Genomic DNA, 15,871 nt, shown 5'->3' with positions numbered 1-15,871 from the left:
TCTCTGCTCTTTCTAGCACCAAGCTAGACCCTGGCCCAGACTTAACTTCTCCTAGGTGGTGCAAACAAAGGATGATGGTGAATGAGGCTGGGTGCTTGACCTGTAGGGGAATGGACCCCTTCTGCCATTTTCTCACCTATGGCCACTAACACAGGCCTAGGAGAGAGAATAGCAAAATTAAAGGTATACATGCATCTTAAACAGGACTGTTCTAGAAGGATTTCGGTGGAATAGATTTTCTTGCCTTGATAGTCAACAGACGGGAGGGGTTTTACCTTAAATTAAATTAGATATCTCCACAGGAGTGGTGTGTTTGTGTGTTTATGTGTTCGGTGGAGATCAGCCGAGTTCTCATTCCTACTTTCAGGGACCTGTGCCCTTCCTGCTCTTTCTTCTCTGTCTCACCTCTTCCCCAAATCAAAAGAATATTACACTGTATTGCAATTATGTATTTAACTCACGTCCTCACTAAGCTGTGGGTCCTTAGCAGGATGATGTCATTTTCATCTTTGACCTACCGGCACCTCGTGTTGTGGCTGGTGTTTAAAAGTGCTCTATAAATATTTGCTAGGGTAAAAGGCATCAAAATGAAGGTTGGGATGATAGGATGACTTTGACTCAGCAGGTAAAGGCATTTGTCACCAAGCTTGACCACCAAAGTCCAATTCCCAGGGCCCACATGATGGGAGAAAACAAAATCCTGCAACTTGTCCTCAGGTCACGACACTTAAGCACTCCCCCATAAATAAATGTAAGAGATTTTAAAGGGAAATCTTAGTGCCTCTTCCCATTGGATGGTGCCTAGGAGTTGGCTGGGTTTGGACAAACACCTCATTTACTCTGTCTTGTTCCCTGCAGATGACATCAGTTGCTAAGGTCTATTACAGTCAGACGACTCAGACAGAAAGCCGGCCCCTAGTGGCCCCGGGAATACGTCGGAGGAGGGTCCTGACCAAAGATGGCCGTAGCAACGTCAGAATGGAGCACATTGCTGACAAGCGTTTCCTCTACCTCAAGGACCTATGGACCACCTTCATTGACATGCAATGGCGTTACAAGCTCCTGCTCTTTTCTGCAACCTTTGCAGGCACCTGGTTCCTCTTTGGTGTAGTGTGGTATCTGGTAGCTGTGGCCCACGGGGACCTGTTGGAGCTGGGACCCCCTGCCAACCACACCCCTTGCGTAGTGCAGGTGCACACACTCACTGGAGCCTTCCTCTTCTCCCTCGAATCCCAGACCACCATTGGCTATGGCTTCCGTTATATCAGCGAAGAGTGTCCTCTGGCCATCGTGCTTCTGATTGCCCAGCTGGTGCTCACCACCATCCTTGAGATCTTTATCACAGGTACCTTCCTGGCAAAGATTGCCCGGCCCAAGAAGAGGGCTGAGACTATCCGTTTCAGCCAGCATGCAGTGGTAGCCTCCCACAACGGGAAGCCTTGCCTTATGATCCGAGTGGCCAATATGCGGAAGAGTCTCCTCATTGGATGCCAGGTGACGGGCAAACTGCTTCAGACCCACCAGACAAAGGAGGGTGAGAATATCCGGCTCAACCAGGTCAACGTTACTTTCCAAGTAGACACAGCCTCTGATAGCCCCTTTCTCATTCTACCCCTGACCTTCTACCACGTGGTGGATGAGACAAGTCCCTTGAAAGATCTCCCCCTCCGCAGTGGGGAGGGGGACTTTGAGCTGGTGCTGATCCTCAGTGGGACAGTGGAGTCCACCAGCGCCACCTGTCAAGTTCGCACTTCCTACCTACCGGAGGAGATCCTCTGGGGCTACGAATTCACACCGGCGATCTCACTTTCAGCCAGTGGCAAATACATAGCGGACTTCAGCCTTTTCGACCAGGTTGTGAAAGTGGCTCCCCCTGGTGGTCTCCGCGATAGCGCTGTGCGCTATGGAGACCCCGAAAAGCTCAAGTTGGAAGAATCATTAAGAGAACAAGCCGAAAAGGAAGGCAGTGCCCTTAGTGTGCGCATCAGCAATGTCTGACTTCCTATTCTCTCCTCCCCAGCCCTTTGGCCTTTTCCTCTTTCAGTGCCCTGGGAAAAGGAGACTATCTGGGTTCGCTGGAGAACCCCAGAAGCACCCGTCCTCTACTTCCCCTTCCTTAACCAGGTGGTCAGCCAGTAGTCTAGACCGCCTGGAGTCCTGCGCTTCCTTCTCTCTGGCCTTGCACTTCCTCTACTGCTATGCCAATGCACACGACTCTTAAGCCAGGATGGGGGACCGAGCGGGAAGGATAGGCTGAGTGGTGTGGAAAGCCTCAGCCATGCTTGGAGGTTCACGATAGGAGGGCCATATGATCGGATGGATAGACTCCCCCAGCCCCCTACTACTAGAAAGTGTGATGACGTCAGACTGGAGCTCCCCATCTCTGTTTGCATCTCCTAAGGCAAAACTCTCTCAGAGAGTTATTCTATGGACTATGTTCTCAGAAACAAAGGAATCCGAAGAAATCAGTTTTCCCTGGGCTTGCTACCAAATCCCGAAGAAAGAAGCCAGGGTTTGTCATGGTGTATTTAATTTCAGCTGGTAACTCCTGACATAACCTAGACTTTTGGTCACCACTGCATTTTCCAGTTCCAGTTCTCAAGTGAATCTTCTGAGGATCTCCAGTTCTTTCTCAGCCTCTGTTCCCATAGAATCGGGGCTGATCTGAGAAACGTGAATAGCCAACACCTCTCCTGCACCCATCCTGGCTTCTGAAAAATTCAATTTTGGAACTATCATCTAAAACTCTTGCCCTGTCCTGGGAAGATTTCTTTTACTGTGCCCTGTGAACAGGAAGGCCAATGAGCTCTCTCTCTCTCTCTCTCTCTCTCTCTCTCTCTCTCTCTCAAATTTTTCTTTTGAGACAGGGCCTCACTACATAGCTCCGGCTGTCCTTGAACTCACTCTGTAGACCCAGATGGTCTTGAACTCACAGAGATCCACCTGCCTCTGCCCCTAAGCACTGGTATTAAAGGTGTGAGCCACTATGCCCTGCCACCAATGCTCTCTAAGTCCAGTGTTCAGGCCCCATGGAAATATCTAAAACCATTCCAGATTACACTGTACCTGGCTCCTCTTCTTCCTTTCCTCCCCACCCTAGACCCCTCATCCCTTAACCCAAGCTTTTGAAGAAAGAGAGGGAAACACAGCCATTTCCCTTTCTTAACATCGGCCAATTAAAACTAGTCCCAGGGCACAGATTGCCAGGAAAGGTGAACCAGCCTCTCAGATTTCCAGATTTGCTGTACAGAGCCTTTGGGAATTTGTGATGCTTTGTCAGGGTTTGGACTGAAGCAGAATTCGGGCTGAGAGCCACTATTTTGTTACACCTCCTGGTGCCCTTCTGGAAAGCTGCCTGCTGTTTTCTGAGGCGATGCTGAGGGGAAGGAGCTTACATTCTGATCTCAGCTGTGCTGACACAAAATAATGGAAGTTAGCGTCATCTCCCCTCTCTTCTGCCTACAGGCCGGTCTCAGGCAAGTTAAAAAGACAACTTATGATCAGACCCAAGCCATTCCTAGTTCTCTGCCGAGGATTGTGGCAGGGGTCAGGGAAGGGCATGATAAGCACCAGGCCCTGATCTAAAAGCCCCAAGCAGTGAGTTCTGGCTCCAGTTAGGTACACAGGTAACCCCAGAAGATGGTATAGCAGGGATTCCAGCAGGGATGACACATGGCTAATTTAAGGAGGAGTTGACAAATGACGACAAGAAACACATTTAGGCAGAATGTATACACGTCTCTTTGGGCAAGGCCTTGCAGAGAACTCAGAAGCCCTGAGGCTGAACCCATCTCAGCTGGGCAGTCTGCTCACTTTGGTCTTTCCTTGAACTCGGTTAACTGTAGCTTGAAAATGAAGAGCCTTCAGCCTCTTCTTCCTGCAAAACCCACCATTATCCTTAAACTCGCATCAAGACGAGAACCAGAAGAACCTGGCAAAGAGCCAGCTGCTTTCACATACACTCAACGCTGCACTTCCCGGTGGCGTTTGGTGTGCAAGGACCAAGTGCACTGCTGTGTGTATCTTCTTATCCCCTGGCGATGTTTCCTCTGTCCGGCTTCTCCTGCACATTGCTGCTTCCCTCTCTTCCCAGTCTCTTGCCCAAGGCCCACCTCTCCTCCGACTCTGGGCTAACAATGTGAGAAGAGAACATTTTCTGTTTTAACCCCTTTGGGATTTCCTCTACAATCCCAGGCTTTCCTCTAAGGTGCACTTCAAAAGTGCATCCTGTTAATTCAGAATGGCGCCCTTCTCCCACAAGCCCAACATTCTGCATGGAGCAACTCCCACTCCCAGTCCCCTGACTTGAATCCTTTTTCAGGATGTAGGACAAGCTTTATAGCAGCCAGTGGGTTCCCTGTCTGTACCAGCTATAGACTGAGAGTATCAGGACAGCAGCAGGCGAGGATTTTAAGTGGGGTGGGCAAAATAACCAATGGGGAAGGATATCTAGAGTGTGAAAATGAGAAAGATGAGGCTAAGGGACCCAGTGAAATGAAACCCAGAGTCTTACTTATGACTGACACAGACAAGGTGTGTGGAAACGTGGGAAATTGGGATATGATATATATGTTTATCTATGGAGGAAAACAGAGATAATATATAGAAAGGTATGTATATAGATGTACATATACCCATATATATGGAATGTACAGAAAGGAAGTGCTCAGATTTTAGCAAAGGGACAAATATCTTACCTTGGTTTTATGGAGTAGGATACCTGGATTTTCTGTGTTATGGTCAGCAGAGCGGTGAGAGTAGCTGATGGTTTTAAGTTTGATTTATGGAAAAGGGAGGGATAGACCCTGTTGTCCCTTTCATAAATAGAGGCGCACCCATCAAGGTTTGATGAACCTGTGCTGATAGGACAAGAGAGGAGCTAGGAGGTAGTGGGGCAAGGAAATGCCCTACCCATGAAGATCTAGGAACATCTATCACTCATACTATGTTCTACTTATTCCTGGCAACAACCTGCTGCTGAACAACTTCTAAAACAAGCAAGCAAGCAAACAAACAAAACATCCTCCATTTTCTTCTCCTGAAGTACACTCTGCATTTCCCATTCTTCCACCAGGGTAGGAGCTTTAGCGCTAGGCCCCATAACTAAAAACCGAGAAGCAGAAAATTTGGTATTTGGGAGGGAGGCTTTAAGTGGAAACCTTACTGTTAGAATACAAATGCCAGGACTGATAAGCTGTTGAGCTCAAGATACTCCCTAGACAGAGGTCTGAGCCTATGTACAAGAATCATAAAGAGGGTGCTGCATATATCATAGTTCCTGCACAGGTGGGGAGGCAGATGGGCTGCTTTGACTTGGAGGCTCTTCTATGAAGAATGCGGTTTTCATCTTCCCTGGAGGATGGTACAATTCTACAGGAGGATTCTGAAACCCCTACTTCCTGCTGCTCCCTACTGCCCCGTCCCACTCCCCGAAACCCACTTCAGCTAGTGAAACTATGCACGGGTTTCCCTGACATCAGCAGAGAAAGAAAAGCAGTCATAATATAGCTACTGGCCAGGAACATTGATTGCACCTTCTCCACGACTGCTGCCACGAACCTTTACCTGTTAGCTTGCTTAGTTTCTTTGCAAAATAACACATTACCTATGCTGTACAGTTAACTGGGCTTCCAGGCCCACTATTGGCCAACACTACTGAAGCAGAAGTATCTAGGAATGATTTTTTTTTCTACACTCTGCATTAAAGACTAAACCAGGTCCAATGTATTTAGAAAAAAGATGTGTGAGATATTTTTGGTTTATTTTTGTCTGTTCAGAAGAGACTACTAAATAAACTGGATGAATCTCTTGTTCTCACTGTATCTTCTTTTAGACATCAAAACCTATCTTGTATCAAGGTTTGAACTCCTAGGCTGACTTATGGGCGGGGAGGGCTCAGTTCAGCTCTGCCTTTCTTGCAGGTTTTCCCATCCACGCATACATTTCATTAACAGTACCCCCAATCCTTCCAACCCTTTTCTTGCTCTTTCCCTTATTAAGATCCTTTAGGAAATAAATTCCACACTCAGTCTTTAAATTATCAAAGACATCCTATTTATTCATTTATGTTTGTGTGGTGTGCATTGTGGGCACCAGAGACAACTTTCTGGAATCAGTTCTCTCCTTACACCATATGGGGTCTAGGGAATCAAACTCAGGCTATCAGGTTTGGCAGGATCAGCACCTTTACCCATTGAGTCAACTCTGTGGCTTGCAAATTCAGTTCTTCTTTTTAAAATTTATTTTATTTTAAGAGTATAGGTATTTTGCCTGGATGCATATATATGTGTGCCATGTGCAGGCTGGTTGCCATGGATCCCCTGGAACCAGGGTTACAGACAATTGTGAGCTGCCATGTGGATGCTGGGAATGGAACTGGAGTCATCTAGAGGAGCATCCAGTGCACTTAACCACTGAGCCATTTGTCTAGCCTGAAATTCCAGTTCTTAAAGGGCAAGACTTACTAAATACTAAGACTCAGGAATCTGAAATCTGGCTCAGCTAATGCCAGGAGTCAAATTGGTCTGGATCTGGGACACTGTCCCTTTTAGATGGTGATATTTGAGTCCATTGCTTTTCTTTCACACTCGGAAATACTTTTTGGATGTTTTCCTTACACAAGGAAAGGGTATGGAAGCCCATTTTAAGCAGGAGGCATTTCTGTCCCCAAATCTCGAAGTCATTGATTTCTCACCTATTCTTACGCATGAGCCTGAGAAGGTTGTGGTCAATATCCAACCCCCAATATGCAGGCAAGAAGCAACAAGTTATACTCACTGACTCTCAGTCTTTGAGATGGAAGGACAAAGGGGAGAGGGAAAACTGGATCTCTCATCATTAATAAATAGACAAGTGAGTCATAAGAGACAATAAATGTCACAGACATATGAAATAACCAGATCCCAAATCTGTAGTTCTTACACACTTGCGAGAAACAAGTGGCACAAAACAAATACAGATACCAAGGGTGAAACATTTAGCACGTGCTAATACAAAACAGGTCACTAACATGTTCCAAAACACACCACCTGTGGAAAACACGCCACAGGTTGGACACTAACGGCAGGGAGTGAGATCTGTTCAAGAGTTCTGCCGGTTTCTGCCTCTCACTCATTCGACTCCAAGCAGGCTGTTCCTTTTGATTAGTTGTTACCTTTTCTTCTGAATTCGATGTCTCTCCTATTTTTAGGCCAGCCATAGAGGAGAATTAGCTGAGGCCTTTGGCCAAAATACCTACGGCAACCCACCCAGAGGAACCCTTACTGAATCTTTAGAGACCACTCTTCCATCCTCTACTGAGACTGAGCTTCACTTTCCTCTAACTCCCAAAGGAAAATAGCAAACCAGGGATAAAAAGCGCAGCAAGGAGAGAGGTTATCAGAAAGCTCTCAAGGTGAGATTAAGACAAAACACAGAGCAAAACCAGAATTCCAAATCGGCATTTTATTTGTACGTTCATCACGCAGCAATTAAAATATATTGGGTCAGACAGACCTACTTTCAATTCCAGTTCTGCTGCTACTCAGCTGTGTGGCTTATTTACTCTATGTAAACTCTGATTTTCCTCACTGGTAACAATAAGAACATCTACTTTACATCAAAAAGTAGTTAGCATGTCTGATAATTGTAAATTAGTCCTTAACTATTATGAATCATAACGGCTGTTACTTGAATGATAATGTGTCATCACCGTATATATGATCAGTGCATGGTGAAAAATGACTAGAAGTAGTTATTAATCTACAACGTATACTTACATCAAAGCATATTAAAGGATAGAAGCATCAAAATATGAGGTTAGTATGGCTCGTTCAAAGGATGAATGGGAAGCGTAGGATGAGAGCTGCATGTCCAGACTGACTGGAGCCATCTCTATACTAATCACCAAACTTTCCCTAGGAGCAGGCTCAGTTTGTAAGATCAAGTCAGCCAGCCCGGGTCAGTTACCATGTGTCTGAGACTGTACTACATTACAGGAACGTACAAAGAAATAAACACTTTCTACTCCCAAGGATCCTACAATTTAGTTGAAACTGGAAATATTCTAAAAGTATGAAGTTCTTAAGTCGATTCTAAGTGCAGTAACCAGAAAAAGAATGAAAGAGTTAGAGTCCTTGGCAAGAAACTAGTGGGGTGGAACGGGGTGGGCGGAGGGCAGATTCTGACTTAGGTGAAGGATGCCTGAAAAGAACGGGAGTTGAGGGCACTCCAGGGGCGACCGCACAGACGGATTCTGGTAGGAAAATTCCTAACAGAGGTCAAAAATGAGAACTATTTTAGGTTTATTTCCTTTCCATCTACATTTTTCACTCTCAGTCCTCCAAGTCAGTCCTGAGGGATGTAGGCAGCAGGTCCCAGCTCACTCTTTGCCGAGAGTCGGGAGCGCGGCGGCACCGGTTACTAAAAACAAAACTCACCCAGCTCCGCAAGAGCTCAGCCACTCCGGGCTTTCCGGGCAGCAAAAGAGTGGCCAATGGGGGACCGGAAATCCCGCCTCCGCCCGAGGAAGCTAGGGGAAGCTAGGCAGCCAATCCCGAGGAAGGGAATTGTTTAGCGGGGGGTGGGGGGGGGGGTGGGGGGGTGGGGACCACGGGGAAATCGCTCGAGGCCGGAAGTAGCGCGGGGGCGGGACGACGTGCCGGAAGTGCTCGCTCCCGGGTTGTTTCTGTTTGCAGTCTGCGGAGGAGATGCTCCGGGAGGCCGAGTGCGGGAAGCAGGAGGACGGTTAGAAAGCGGGCGGCGCAGCGTGGGGCCCGGGCCGGGCGGCCGGGCCGCAGCCAGACCATGATCTACACCAGGCACTGGGGGGAACGGTTCTTGAACCTGCGGGTGCCCCCCGCCGGTGTGTTCGCTGTGGCCTTCCTGGCCCGGGTCGCCCTGGTTTTCTACGGTGTCTTCCAGGACCGGACTCTGCTGGTGCGGTACACCGACATCGACTACCATGTGTTCACGGACGCCGCGCGTTTCGTCACGGAAGGGCGCTCGCCTTACCTGAGGGCGACGTATCGCTACACGCCGCTCCTGAGTTGGCTGCTCACTCCCAACATCTACCTCACCGAGCTCTTCGGCAAGTTTCTCTTCATCAGCTGCGATCTCCTCACCGCCTTCCTCTTATACCGCCTGCTGCTGCTCAAGGGGCTGGGGCGCCGCCAGGCCTGTGGCTACTGCGTCTTCTGGTTGCTTAACCCCTTACCTATGGCGGTGTCGAGCCGGGGCAACGCCGACTCCATCGTGGCCTCCCTGGTGCTCACGGCCCTGTACTTAATAGAGAAGCGGCTGATCGCGTGTGCCGCGGTGTTCTATGGCTTCGCGGTGCACATGAAGATGTATCCGGTCACTTACATCCTCCCCATAGCGCTCCACTTGCGGCCCGAGCGCGAAAGCGACGAGAGTCTCCGGCAAGCCCGCTACTCGTTCCAGGCTCGTCTGTACGACTTCCTGAGGAGGCTGTGTAGCTGGGCGGTGCTGCTCTTTGTCGCGGTGGCGGGACTCACGTTTTTTGCCCTGAACTTCGGTTTTTACTATAAATACGGTTGGGAGTTTTTGGAGCACACCTACCTCTATCATCTGACCAGGAGGGACATCCGCCACAACTTTTCACCCTACTTCTATATGCTGTACTTGACGGCAGAGAGCAAGTGGAGTTTCACCCTGGGCATTGCCGCGTTCCTGCCTCAGTTCATCCTGCTTTCAGCCGTGTCCTTTGCCTATTACAGAGATCTGGACTTCTGTTGTTTTCTTCACACATCCATCTTTGTGACTTTTAACAAAGTTTGCACCTCTCAGTACTTCCTTTGGTACCTCTGCCTTCTGCCTCTGGTGATGCCACTAGTGAGAATCCCTTGGAGAAGAGCCATAGCCCTCTTGATGTTGTGGTTTATAGGACAGGCCTTGTGGCTGACTCCCGCGTATGTGCTAGAGTTTCAAGGCAAGAACACCTTCCTGTTTATTTGGTTAGCGGGTTTGTTCTTTCTTCTGATCAACTGTTCCATCCTGATTCAGATTATTTCCCATTACAAGGAGGAACGCCTGATAGAGAGGATCAAATATGACTGACGTGCGTTCTGGATCTTCTGCAGCTTCTGTTACATTCTGATCATTCTGTATGGACTGGGAAAGCTTTGCAAGTTTTTCCTCCCTGAACATTCTGAGGACTCTAGTGAACGTTCCCGCGTTCCAATAGAAATGAAAACCAGTGTTGGCCTTCTATGTAAAGGGGACCCAATAATTGAGGTCCAAGTCTCATCTGCTTGAGAGAAAGGTCCTTGTCTGACAGTCGGAAAGCTGATGAAGCTAGAAGATGCTCACATTTTTTTGAACAGTAGAAAAGTCGACATAAGGTCCCTAGCAGTGTTTGTCCCTGTCCCACTGGGCCACTGTTGTCCCTTCAGCCCCCACCTTTCCTTTCTGCCGTGGTGACAGCTGTGAACATTTACAGAGTTCCCAAAGTACAACATTTTTACATATACAATATTAACACTACCATGTGTGGTCGGGAAAGTTTGAAATTTTTGTATTGGGGCTTAGAGATAAACAGTCCAAAGAATTTAAATTGTGATCATGTATTTGTTTTGTAATTTAGTTTTTCAGCATTAGTACCGTTGGTTCGTGTGCATCCTGAGGGCTCACTGGTCTGGACTAAAGAAGAGTTACCCAGGGATGTGAGGAAGTGCAGAAACCAGCTTTGCTGGGTAGGTGCAGAGATGCGGCCTTGCTGGGCAGGTGCTTTCTCTTACCACTGTGACATTTCCTGGGGGAAAGTACTTTCTCAGCTGTATGAATAAGCATCCAAAAATATTGTTAGAAAAGCTAGAGCCCATCTAAGCTGAGGCTTCCTAACGTTCAAAGATCTAGCAGCAGATAGTATGATTTTGTGATCATGATTTAAGAAAACCAGTAAATTGTTTTCCAGACTTAAAAACACAACAAATTTCTGAAAACAAATACTCCTCCAGAAAAGTTGTTATGTCAAGGCAAGCCTAAAAAGCATTTGAGGGTAAATATTTATAGGCAGGTCATAATTAGAAGTTCTATTACTGGCAGCATTTCTTTGCTGGATTTCTTTTGGGATTTGCTCTTAGAGGAATAGGTGGCTTTTCTGTGGCTGTCTGTGTAGGAAAGCAGTCAGTTGTAGGAAACATGACTTTTCCTATAACGTCAATTCCATATGCCTCGCTAGCTCATTACTTGACAGCTCATTGTTTAAGACAGTTTAAGAAGTGACCTTTCCAATTCCAGCACATGAACTTTTTAAAATTATTATTATGGGGCTTGAAAGCTGGGCCTCAAGCATTCTAGGCACGCACTCCCACTGAGCTATGTACCAACTCCAAGGGGATTTGTAGCGTGAAAGCTTTGCGGAAGGAAAGTGTAGTTTGTGTTTGTAGAGGCCTGACTTTTGTCGTTAGACAGTCTTAGTCCAGGCTGGCCTCAGACTGACTTCATAGGCCAAAGTAACCTCTAACTCCTGATCCTCCCTCACACTGCTACCTCCCAAGAGCTGAGATCACAGTCCTGTGACACTGTGCCTGGCTCAGAGATTCTTTATCAAGGAAATGCAAGTGTTTCTTAAGATATTTTGCAGTTTATCTGCTGCAAATACTTATTTCTTATTACTTGTTCTATGTGTATGGGTGTTTTGCATGTATGTCTGTGCACCATGCGCATTCCTTGTGCCCAAAGATCCCAGAAGAGGGCATCGATTTCCTAGAACTAGAGTCACAGCTGGTGATAGCCACCATGTGGGAGTCTTCTGGAAGAGCAGCCAGTGCTCCTAACCACTGAACCAACTCTCGAGCTCCCTGGTGCAAAATAGTTAAAAGTTAAATGGAGAAATGGTTTGATCTGGTCTCTTGGATTTTACTTTTGCATTGCAAGTTTTAAACTTTTTATTTGGGGAAGAGGCACAAATACCATGGCCTGCGTATGGAGATCAGATGCACCTGAGACGGCAGAGGAAAACTTGTGCTAGTCGACTGTCCTCTTTCCACTGCTGGCCCTGGGATCAGACTTGGGTTGTCAGGCCTGTCAGCAGGTACCTTTTCACACTGAGCTGTTGATTGCTTTGGCTACTTTTCACTGATACCTGTTGTTTCCCGATTAGTCCTTGAGTAATACATTAAAATTGTATGGCTCTTTGGCTTATTTTCTGCATAATTCTCTTGTTCTTATATTCCCTGCATTATCTTTACGTCACTGTAGCAAATGACTCAACTTGTCGAGAGAAAAAGGTTTATTTGGGGCCATGGATTTAGAAGTTTCGGTTTGAGGTTGATTGGCCCTGTTGCTTCAGGCCTGTAACGGGGTAGCATATTGTGGCAGGGAGCACATGCTAGAAGCAAATTATTCACCTCAATGTGGGTGCAGAAGAGGAAGAGGAGGAGACGAGGTTTTTTCAGTGCCCTTTGAGGACACACCCTAGTGCCTAAAATCTCCCACTGGGCATGGCCTAAAGTTTCCACAGCTTCCTAGTAGCGCCACAGGCCTTTAGCACTTGGGCCTTTTTCAGGAGAGTTAGACCCATACTACAGCATCACTGTGAGACTGACTTACAGACAAGCTTTACCTACTAAAGAAGAATGTTTCCCCAGATAGGTTGTGTTCTAAACAGAGCATTGTGTGTTTTCTTCTGGAACTGCCTTTTTGATGTCTCCAAAATGTCCTTTTAAGACTTCAAGGTAAATTCCCAGGATTAGGTTCATTATTGTCTTTGGGGTTTTTTTTTTGCTGCTGCTGCAGGAGATGTGAATCCAGGCTGGCCTTAAAGAACTCATTAACCTCTTGAATCTACCTCCTGAGTACTGGGGTTAGCAGGTGTGCTGGTTGTTTTGATTAGTTTCTTTGGAAAAGCTGTGATAATCATCCTCTACTGCCCAACTCAGTGAAAGAATTCTTAAAACCATAGATCGCAGCTACCAACTTCTTATCATCTGGATTTTTTTTGAGTAATGTAATGATGTTTCATAAGTTGTGTAAAACTTGTCATTAGGTTAATTTATGGCTGAATATATTGTTTTTTTAACATCAGTTATATTTCCGACTCTCTTGCCATCTGTGCTGTGAATGTGGTTGGTGGTCTTTAAATGAAATCTCTCGTCATCCCCCTCATTCTTTATTCTTACTTTTGTCTGTATGTGAGTGTGTGCGTGCACGCGAGTGCGCATCATCCTTGTGTGTATGTGAGTGTGTGAGTGCGCATCATCCTTGTGTGTATGTGAGTGTGTGAGTGCGCATCATCCTTGTGTGTATGTGAGTGTGTGAGTGCGCATCATCCTTGTGTGTATGTGAGTGTGTGTGCGTGCGAGTGTGCATCATCCTTGTGTGTATGTGAGTGTGTGAGTGTGCATCATCCTTGTGTGTATGTGAGTGTGTGAGTGCGCATCATCCTTGTGTGTATGTGAGTGTGTGAGTGCGCATCATCCTTGTGTGTATGTGAGTGTGTGAGTGTGCATCATCCTTGTGTGTATGTGAGTGTGTGTGTGCATGTGAGTGTGCATCATCCTTGTGTGTATGTGAGTGTGTGTGTGCATGTGAGTGTGCATCATCCTTGTGTGTATGTGAGTGTGTGTGTGCATGTGAGTGTGCATCATCCTTGTGTGTATGTGAGTGTGCGTGCGAGTGTGCATCATCCTTGTGTGTATGTGTGTGTGCGTGCGAGTGTGCATCATCCTTGTGTGTATGTGAGTGTGTGCGTGCACGCGAGTGCGCATCATCCTTGTGTGTATGTGAGTGTGTGTGTGCACGCGAGTGTGCATCATCCTTGTGTGTATGTGAGTGTGCGTGCGAGTGTGCATCATCCTTGTGTGTATGTGAGTGTGTGCTTGCACGTGAGTGTGCATCATCCTTGTGTGTATGTGAGTGTGTGCACGCGAGTGTGTATCATCCTTGTGTGTATGTGAGTGTGTGCACGCGAGTGTGTATCATCCTTGTGTGTATGTGAGTGTGTGCACGCGAGTGCACATCATCCTTGTGTGTATGTGAGTGTGTGTGTGCGTGCGAGTGCACATCATCCTTGTGTGTATGTGAGTGTGTGCGTGCGTGCGAGTGCGCATCATCCTTGTGTGTATGTGAGTGTGTGTGTGCACACGAGTGCGCATCATCCTTGTGTGTATGTGAGTGTGTGCGTGCACGCGAGTGCGCATCATCCTTATGTGTATGTGTGTGTGCGTGCGAGTGCTCATCATCCTTGTGTGAGTGTGTGTGTGTGCAAGTGTGCATCATCCTTGTGTGTATGTGAGTGTGTGTGTGCGTGCGAGTGCGCATCATCCTTGTGTGTATGTGAGTGCGTGCACGCGAGTGCGCATCATCCTTGTGTGTATGTGAGTGTGTTTGTGCGTGCGAGTGCGCATCATCCTTGTGTGTATGAGTGTGTGCACGCGAGTGCGCATCATCCTTGTGTGTATGTGAGTGTGTTTGTGCGTGCGAGTGCGCATCATCCTTGTGTGTATGTGAGTGTGTGTGTGCACGCGAGTGCGCATCATCCTTGTGTGTATGTGAGTGTGTGTGTGTGTGCGAGTGTGCATCATCCTTGTGTGTATGTGTGTGTGCGTGCGAGTGCGCATCATCCTTGTGTGTATGTGAGTGTGTGTGTGTGCGAGTGTGCATCATCCTTGTGTGTATGTGTGTGTGCGTGCGAGTGCGCATCATCCTTGTGTGTATGTGAGTGTGTGCGTGCACGCGAGTGCGCATCATCCTTGTGTGTATGTGAGTGTGTGCGTGCACGCGAGTGCGCATCATCCTTGTGTGTATGTGAGTGTGTGTGTGCACACGAGTGCGCATCATCCTTGTGTGTATGTGAGTGTGTGCGTGCACGCGAGTGCGCATCATCCTTATGTGTATGTGTGTGCGTGCGAGTGCTCATCATCCTTGTGTGTGTGTGAGTGTGTGTGTGTGCAAGTGTGCATCATCCTTGTGTGTATGTGAGTGTGTGTGTGCGTGCGAGTGCGCATCATCCTTGTGTGTATGTGAGTGCGTGCACGCGAGTGCGCATCATCCTTGTGTGTATGTGAGTGTGTTTGTGCGTGCGAGTGCGCATCATCCTTGTGTGTATGAGTGTGTGCACGCGAGTGCGCATCATCCTTGTGTGTATGTGAGTGTGTTTGTGCGTGCGAGTGCGCATCATCCTTGTGTGTATGTGAGTGTGTGTGTGCACGCGAGTGCGCATCATCCTTGTGTGTATGTGAGTGTGTGTGTGTGTGCGAGTGTGCATCATCCTTGTGTGTATGTGTGTGTGCGTGCGAATGCGCATCATCCTTGTGTGTATGTGAGTGTGTGTGTGTGTGCGAGTGTGCATCATCCTTGTGTGTATGTGTGTGTGCGTGCGAGTGCGCATCATCCTTGTGTGTATGTGAGTGTGTGCGTGCACGCGAGTGCGCATCATCCTTGTGTGTATGTGAGTGTGTGCGTGCACGCGAGTGCGCATCATCCTTATGTGTATGTGTGTGTGCGTGCGAGTGCTCATCATCCTTGTGTGTGTGTGAGTGTGTGTGTGTGCAAGTGTGCATCATCCTTGTGTGTATGTGAGTGTGTGTGTGCGTGCGAGTGCGCATCATCCTTGTGTGTATGTGAGTGCGTGCACGCGAGTGCGCATCATCCTTGTGTGTATGTGAGTGTGTGTGTGCGTGCGAGTGCGCATCATCCTTGTGTGTATGAGTGTGTGCACGCGAGTGCGCATCATCCTTGTGTGTATGTGAGTGTGTTTGTGCGTGCGAGTGCGCATCATCCTTGTGTGTATGTGAGTGTGTGTGTGCACGCGAGTGCGCATCATCCTTGTGTGTATGTGAGTGTGTGTGTGTGTGCGACTGTGCATCATCCTTGTGTGTATGTGTGTGTGCGTGCGAGTGCGCATCATCCTTGTGTGTATGTGAGTGTG

At 47.6% G+C, this 15,871-nt stretch overlaps 2 protein-coding genes across 4 annotated transcripts in view; both read left to right on the top strand.

The window, feature by feature from the left end:
• Window positions 1–5,813, top strand: part of Kcnj10 (potassium inwardly rectifying channel subfamily J member 10) — a 32,857-nt gene extending 27,044 nt beyond the window's left edge. For all 3 annotated transcript variants that reach the window (XM_041643516.1, XM_041643515.1, XM_041643517.1), the window contains one exon: window positions 859–5,813. In XM_041643516.1, coding sequence (XP_041499450.1) covers window positions 859–1,998 — 1,140 coding nt within the window. In that variant the 3' untranslated portion in view covers window positions 1,999–5,813. The remainder of the gene's footprint in view (window positions 1–858) is intronic.
• Window positions 5,814–8,650: 2,837 nt separating this feature from the next.
• On the top strand, window positions 8,651–12,144 carry Pigm (phosphatidylinositol glycan anchor biosynthesis class M). Its single transcript, XM_041643569.1, has one exon. It carries the CDS (start codon window positions 8,785–8,787, stop codon window positions 10,054–10,056), a length of 1,272 nt encoding a protein of 423 aa, XP_041499503.1. The 5' UTR covers window positions 8,651–8,784; the 3' UTR covers window positions 10,057–12,144.
• Window positions 12,145–15,871: the final 3,727 nt, after the last annotated feature.

The sequence above is a fragment of the Microtus oregoni genome, unplaced genomic scaffold, assembly GCF_018167655.1.
Source record: "Microtus oregoni isolate MIOR12 unplaced genomic scaffold, Mior012 000086F_ref0000336, whole genome shotgun sequence".
Classification (NCBI taxonomy): Eukaryota; Metazoa; Chordata; class Mammalia; order Rodentia; family Cricetidae; genus Microtus; species Microtus oregoni.
This window is presented reverse-complemented; position numbering and strand designations above follow the sequence as displayed.

Bases quoted from the DNA above. Each gene is read 5' to 3' on its own strand.
- Pigm (XM_041643569.1), top strand. From the start codon at position 8,785: ATGATCTACACCAGGCACTGGGGGGAACGGTTCTTGAACCTGCGGGTG.